Source organism: Gossypium arboreum, chromosome 4 (assembly GCF_025698485.1).
Source record: "Gossypium arboreum isolate Shixiya-1 chromosome 4, ASM2569848v2, whole genome shotgun sequence".
NCBI lineage: Eukaryota > Viridiplantae > Streptophyta > Magnoliopsida > Malvales > Malvaceae > Gossypium > Gossypium arboreum.
In genome coordinates this window covers 94,668,265-94,675,949 of record NC_069073.1, presented here as the reverse complement: position 1 = coordinate 94,675,949, position 7,685 = coordinate 94,668,265, and the positions used below count along the sequence as shown (strand labels likewise).

The window sequence follows — 7,685 nt, the reverse complement described above, 5'->3', positions numbered from 1 at the left end:
TGAATAAAAAATAATTATGTAAATGTATGTATAATAGCATTAAATTAAATGTCATGTAAATCTTTAAAACATAGAAGAATATAAAGGAAGATTTAAAAAAATAGTAAAATAAAACAATTGAAAAAAAAGAAAATGAATGTATAAAATGACAAACTAGAACAGTGCAAAATCAATAAGACAATTCAAGATGATATGTTAAAAAATCTCTAAAGGATGAATAATAAATAAATTTTAAAAATAAAAGGAATAAAAACACAAACTGATGATAAAAAAACAAAAAAAACCAATTGAAATAAAAATAAAATTAAAAGGACAATTTACAAATAAACAAAAGTAATAAAACAGAATTAAGGATTTTAACATAACGCATACAAACAAAAAGGAATTAAAAGCAAATTAACCCAGATTCTTGAACGCAGCGCTTCAACGTTGACCAAACTGTAACGGTGCATAAATCCCAGGGAAGATTTGAAAAAACGAAAGTCATACAAAAATGGCCTAATCAAATGAGGACACAAAAGCGAGGAACCAGTTGTGAAATTTACCCATTTAGGGTGAAAATGCACAAATTCACCCATTTAGAGCGCCGTTGGATTTGTTTCTTTTTTAACCAAAAAAAAAATCATTAAAACTCATTTACTGCTTAAAAACAAAGGATATTCCATCTTTGAACCACCCCTTGTTCTTCTTCGACAGATCAAAGAGAAGCAGCTCAACCGCCATTTTGAGCCAAGCTTCGATTTTAGAGAGGGCTTCTCCGGCGCCACGACGGTGGGTTCAGGTAAGATCTTTCTCCTTTTCCTTTTTTATATTTTCGTATGTATGGAAAGAAATAAAAAAAACGAAAAGAATGAACTGAAGGATCACCTTTTAAATTTCCTTTGCACTTATTTCTTTGCAATTGATTTTATGTATCTTTTGTATTTCGTCTCCCCTTTTACAATGATTTTGTTTCGGCCTTTATAGCTGAAAAGGAAAAAAAACAAAACAACTTACTCCTATTTCGTTGCACTTTCTGGTACTGCTTCCTAGTTTTTCGTAGGTATGGAGGCGCGAGCGTAACACCTACATGGAGCGAACGTGGAGGCGCGAAATGCGGGTGTGGTGTGAGGGTGGAGGCGGCGCCGGCCAAAGGGAGTGCCTAAGTGCTAGGGTTTGCTGTTTCTGAAAAAAAAATTTGGGCCATAGTATTGGGCTTAAGGTTTTGGGTTAGTTTGGGGTTTGTATTGGGTTTGTTATTTAGTGATTTGGGCCGGGTAATTTTGGCTCATTACAAAGTTAATTCAATTTAATAACAAGAGTAATCAATAACTCAATCCTCCATTGATTCATATAAAATATAATATTTTCTTATTCACAATCTCAATATGATATCCATAATAGTGAATATATTTGAAAATTAATGGATTAACCATCACAAATTTTGTACTTTTTAATATTGATATATTAGCTTTTCTAAAGCTTTCAACTAATTTTGTATTATCAAATATTGTAATAATATTTGTTTGTTTCAGTCTGAATAAGATAAATATTTTCTATCTGTAATGATAGAATTCATTACTACATTCTCATATCTTTTCTCGAAAAGTATTAATGAAACAAAATATTTGAGCATACAATAAAAATTATATGCACTTTTAATATTAATATAAAACTTAAAAGAGTGATAAGTATTTTAAAAAAATTAATTGTATTATGTATATAAGCATCCTAAAAATTTTTAATTTCCTTTCAAAATTTGATTTTTATTTAATAAATTATTCTCATTAAATTCACATTCGCATAAAATATAAATTAATTTAAAATTTCAAAAGAACTTCTATAAGTAAAAGAATTATGGAATTTATTTAACTACAAAAATAATATAAGAGTTAAATTAAACAATAAGGAACTTTTTCATATATTAGTCAAATTATACATTAACGAAATCAGAAGATGATGATCAGATCCCATTAAAGCTTAAAAGAAAGTTTTTTCTGAATTTTCCAATTTTTTTTAAAAGATGTAATAGGTTATTGTAATTTTTATAAATTTAAAATTTAATCATTTTAAGTTTTTTATTTTATTTTTTATATTTTTGAATTCACATCTAGTATTAATAATACTGTTATTTTTTTGTTAGTATAAAAAATATAGTGTTAACAATTCCACTTGAATTTTATAATTTTAAAATTAAATAGATTAAATTTTTAAAATTAAGAACCCATATGATGATCTAATGATTAAAAGTGCTATTGTCTCAATGTGACTTGAGTTCAAACCGTACTAATCATGTTTGTTGTTCTGTTATTAATTTTCAAAAAAAAAGTTTTCTAAATATAAATTTTAAATTTATAACATATTTTAAGATTAATTGTTTTTCAACAAGTTTCTTCTACTCAGATGCTTCATCGTCGGTGTCCAAAACCAATAATAACCCACCAAATGTACCTAAAACTGTTTTTTTTTTTTTAAGAACTAAAAAAACTTTTGTCTCGTTGATTTTAGACCTCCTTAAATATAATCTCTTAGACTCAGTTTCTTTTTAATTAAAAATCCGAAATAATATTTTCTTACTCTGTAAGGAACAAATAATCTTTTCTTCGTCTACGACTCTAACGCTGTTTTTCATTTTTTTTTTGGTTTCTATTTATTGGGTTGATTGATTATCCAACGATCAACAAGCCACCCGCTTGCGAGCTATGTTCAGGTTCTGGTATGTTTTCTTTGTTACCTCTTTAATCTCTATTGATTTATTTGGATTATTGGATTCTATTATTTCGTTTTTTTTCCGATTCAGCCTTATTTTGAGGGGGGTTTCTTATATAAATTGCCTGCGAATTTGACTAATTTCACTTGGATTTGTGACTTCGATCGAACTTTCTTCAGAATTTCTTTTTATTAATATAATTGTGGGTTTGCTGGATTTTGGGAAATTTTTTTCCTATTAATTCTTTTTTCTTTGGAATTTTAATGTGTATTGTATTTTTAGAATCACCGTTTCCTTCCTTTTGGGCGTATTAAGAGGCTGTTCGATCATCAAAGAAACTAAAATTTGTGCTAAAGGAAAGCTGGGTTATTGTATTTTTTTTAAAGTGATAAACATGTTTCAGAAACTGCAGCTAAACCAAAAGTGTCCGCTCTTCTTCCTCCTTTTGGCTGTTGTATGAAATAGAATAAATGTGGGATTTAGTCGGTAATATCTATTTTCATGAAGTTGGATTTCAGATGAGCACATCTTAATTGCTCATCATGTTAGGGCAAGTCTAAAGTGTAGACATGTTTCATGATGCTGGTTTTACATAGAGCATCTCTTAATTGCTCATCATGTTAGGGCAAGTCTAAATTGTGGACATGTTTCATGAAGTTGGGTTTACATAGAGCATCTCTTAATTGCTCATCATGTGAGGGCAACTGTGGACATGCTTCATGCGTTTTTGGTGCTATTACCCTGTCGTTTTAATATGCTCCGGCAGTATATGCGCCTTATGTTGGATTATCTCAATAGGGGTAACTCTGTCAAATGGTCAATAAATTGTATCATTGTTTAATACTATTCCTACTACTACTACTCAAAATCCCAAACCCTTAAATCAGAGGAAAATACAATCTTAAGTGCACTTGGACCAACGTTTTTCTAATTGCTGCAATAGCAACAATGCCAAATGAGAAAATGGCATTTCTAAATGCTGTGAAGCCACTAAAGTTGTGTTGTAGTTGTACTTGTGCAGTAATGATCAAAAGTTAAAACTTGATAGCGATATTTCTAACTTCAGCTGGAGTTTTTTATTTTTTTCACTCACATGCTTTGTGACATTTATATTTGGTTGCACTAAAATTTTGATCATGATGCAGGGGTTCACAGGAGCAACAAGCTCAGCCACGTCCACAAGAGGGTTCTTCACATTCTTGGTATCCTCCTCCTGGTGTTAGCTCCACAAATTCTTCCCGGCCTTCAACGCCAGGTAGCAGTGCATCTAACAGCTTCAACTTACAGAGGCCTTCAGAAAGGCCACATTCTCCCTCGCAAGTTTCACCCTCTGAAGCTGCAGGAATCATTGCTCTTTTAAAGGACAAAAGGTTAGATGTCTGGTTTTTGCACTCCAGTCCACCTTGCTATTGGCAAGGAAATCTTCATTTCCTTCTATGAAAGAAATTTAAGATTCTTATTCCTTATTGCTTTTGTGCTTTACTAATGATCGATTATGCTCTTTTATTCATTTTATCCATCTTCCCTTTTTTATTATTTGCATTTGTGGCTTCTTAAATGTTGGGTACTTACAGAAGTAAAAATGCTTGTTTTAATTAATAGCGCATCTTGCAACTCCTAATCACTCTCTTATTTTCTTAGTGTTGATGAATTACGGAAGCTTTTGTCTGACAAGGATGCTTACAATCAGTTCTTACTATCAGTTGACCAGGTTAAAATCCAAAACAATGTGAGTAGTAAAAAATTGAGCTTATTTTATTTGATCTCACCTTTTCAAATGAAGAATTATGCTCTTTTTGTTTTTCTTTCTTTGCGCCTTGTCATGTGTTCTTGGTTTGTGGATCTCTCCTCTAGTCTCAAGTCATATGGTTTGGCTTTAGTCTATAGCATAAACTAGTGTTTTGATTAACTGCTGAGTTTGATGAGATAGCCTATTGCTAATCCTAAAATCAAAACATTTGGGGGACAAGGGATGAGCTCAAACTCGAAACATTTGACTGTTAAGGGGTCATTCAGATTATTGGCTTATACTGCCGGTTTTTTGTGCTGGTATTATAGAACTATCAAGATTACCAGCTTAATAGTAAGCCCCTAGGTGCATAGCAGTAGGGAGCTAGGTTCTTATAATGTTTTTTTTTTTGGAAGTTAGTGGTGCTTTTTCCTCTTTATTAGGGATTATTCCACAATGGTTGTTGAAAGATCTGCATATATGCTGCCATGCACAGAATTCGACCAGATAATGTTCGAAGCTCAACTCTAAATATTGAGTTAATCCCCCAAAAAAAAAAAAAAAAAAAACAAAACAAAACAAAAAAGGGAGAGGCAAAGATGTTCTCATGGTTGTGTTGGTCTTGGAGATAATCTTATGTTTAAAAATAACTAGTATTAAACCCATAATCTTATGTTAGTTAACCCTTGTTTCTTTCATTCGGGTGTGCTTTAAAATATCAGCACAACTCCACTAACTAGAACCTTTCTCAGGGTTCAGTTTTCATATTAATTGTACACTGTTCCAGTTGCTTGTTGGTATTATGATCTGGTTGCTCTTTTAGTAATCTGATGTCTATGAATGCCATTGGATCCGGGTACAGAAGCATGCATTGAGAAGACCTTGTTTGTCATTACCATATATTTCATCATTTCTTTCACTTCTTACTTTGTTTTTATGACTTTTATCAGATAAGAGATGAACTTCGGAAGGAGACTTTGCAGCTTGCAAGTGAGTTCTATGAATCTTTGATAATTATGATAGTGTCAGAAGCTTCATAGATAGAAATGTGCTTCATGCTGATTTTTATTACCTTAATAAACAGGGAACAATTTGGATAAAGAACCACAAATAATGGAACTAAGAAACCAGGTCAGATATCCAGAATATTTTATATTCGTCTTTGCCATTGATTAATCTTATTAGAAAATCAACTGTAAAACTTTTTGTTCCGTTTGTGAAAACAGTGCAGGATTATCTGGACAACAGAGCTTGCCGCAGCTTTGGAAAAACTAAATGATCTTGAGAGGCAGAAAGAAGAGATCCTGAAGTTCTACTCCCCAGCATCGTTTATCAACAGGCTTCAAGGTAAATGTTAGTGAAAATACCCGAAGGCTTCGGCTCAAAATCATTGATAATAGAATAAAATAGGGTGGTTTCCTTCCTCTTTGTAGATGCAATGAATGAGACAGATAAGGAATCAGAAATGGTGAACAGGCAACTCCTTGAGAAGGAGATAGATCTGGGGACTTTCGTGCAGAAGTATAAGAAGCTCCGGACTAGTTACCACCGCCATGCTCTCATCCACCTTGCAGCTAAAACATCTCCTATCTGATGATGGAAACAGGTGGAGATGTTTGTTGATTTGTATACCTTAAGATTTGAGAGGAGATTATGTTGGCTGTTGTTGGTGAAACGAAAAGTTCATACATTCTCGCTTTGTTTTAGGCGAAAAGTCCAAAGTAAACCTATAAACTTTTTCTTATCAATTAAATCCTTTGTGGTTTTGTTGTGTTTGATTTGATCATTCTGCATTGTTCTTATTCTCAGCTATGTTGAGAAGAAAGGCATAGTTATCTAGTAGATGTAAATATTTATACATGGGTTTGTATACGGCAGTATGTTTATGTTTTCGTTTTCTGTATATGGATTAGTTACTCTCCTTTGCGTCCGATCAGTTACTTTAACCTCTTTTTTACCGCTAGCGTTAAGGTTTCAGGTAGTTGTCATCTGTGGCATTGACATTGTTTTGAAGTGAGCGGCGTGGGATAAGGACAGTGTGCTATCATGCTCAGCTTGTTGAAGGGTGACAGGAAAAGTTATATGAAGAGATAAGTTATTTGTAAAATTATTTAATGAAATAGGTCAAATTTTACAGGAATAAGATAAAAAAGTCGTCATGTGAGTGGTGACTACAGAACTTGTCAATTTCAGCCATTTTAGGAAGCCTCTGTTCGGGCATTATGGGTAGTTAGCGTTGCGAGTGGTGAAGTTAAAACTAATGTGTTTGAATTTAAATATAATAATAGCGGTAAGGTGGGAATTGACCATTAAGAGCATTAGTTCGTAATATGATATATAAAACTATTATATGTATATTAAAATTTTAATTATTTGATTCTCAAAAATTATATTATTTAAAACTGTTTATATTAAATAATAATCAAAATTATATTTGTGATAATACAATTTATATATTTATTAAATTATTATATAAAAATAAAGTTTATATAATAAGATCATTTATTAAAATTTTTATACCACTTTTAATGAAGGCCCAATCATCAAATCTTTTATCTTGGAAACAAGTCAAACCCTTAAAAATAGAGCAATGTTATAGACGGAAAAATCGTCTTCACTGGAGGGGCTTCTTTTTCCTACTGATACTTTTAGCTCCAATGGAAAATCTGTGGTGAGAACTTTTAACCACTCCACATCATGAAACACTCACACGAAAATAGTGCAATGCTTTCAATATTCCATCTCACCATGGATGTTTTTGCATTCAAAGGGAGCGTCATTTCTATCTGTAGATTTCTATAGTTACCTTTTTAGCTTGACGTATTTCTTGATATGCATGATTTTACTGTGTTTCATATATTTTTTCTTTATTTCACATGGACTTGGTAAGTTCTTTTACTTTTACCCTTTTTTCTAAAAAAAAAAGATTATAATGATGAATAGGAGTTCAAATTCAAACATCTCAACAAGAACTATCACTTTTAACCTTTCATTAAATATTATTATATAAAATGTTCTATAGATATATTGAACCAATTTAAAATTTACATACATAATAAATATAATTTTGAAAAATTCAATTAGGAAATCGTAAAAATATTAATCGATTACAAAAGATAGAGAAAAGTGTAAAACTATTTAATGACAGATAGATTATTAATATTTGATAATTAAAATAAAAATAAAAGAAGTAAAAACTATTACAGAATAAACATTAAAAGGTGCCTCAAAATCATTAGAAGAAAATACATGATAAAACATTAAAAA

At 31.3% G+C, this 7,685-nt stretch overlaps 1 protein-coding gene and 1 long non-coding RNA gene across 2 annotated transcripts; both read left to right on the top strand.

The window, feature by feature from the left end:
- The first annotated feature begins 429 nt into the window (after window positions 1-429).
- On the top strand, window positions 430-1,311 carry LOC108459605 (uncharacterized). Its single transcript, XR_001867387.2, has 2 exons — window positions 430-781; window positions 1,033-1,311. It is a non-coding gene; the product is annotated as an uncharacterized LOC108459605 (long non-coding RNA).
- Window positions 1,312-2,323: 1,012 nt separating this feature from the next.
- LOC108457870 (vacuolar protein-sorting-associated protein 37 homolog 1) lies at window positions 2,324-6,321 on the top strand. The gene is made up of 7 exons (XM_017757056.2): window positions 2,324-2,695; window positions 3,835-4,059; window positions 4,331-4,418; window positions 5,369-5,408; window positions 5,503-5,549; window positions 5,645-5,765; window positions 5,852-6,321. The coding sequence occupies exons 1-7, from the start codon at window positions 2,682-2,684 to the stop codon at window positions 6,010-6,012; spliced, it is 696 nt and encodes a 231-aa protein (XP_017612545.1). The 5' UTR covers window positions 2,324-2,681; the 3' UTR covers window positions 6,013-6,321.
- The last annotated feature ends 1,364 nt before the right edge of the window (window positions 6,322-7,685 follow it).

Bases quoted from the DNA above. Each gene is read 5' to 3' on its own strand.
- LOC108457870 (XM_017757056.2), top strand. The intron at 5,409-5,502 runs GTGAGTTCTATG...CTTAATAAACAG, and splicing joins GGAGACTTTGCAGCTTGCAA to GGAACAATTTGGATAAAGAA. The intron at 5,550-5,644 runs GTCAGATATCCA...TTGTGAAAACAG, and splicing joins TAATGGAACTAAGAAACCAG to TGCAGGATTATCTGGACAAC.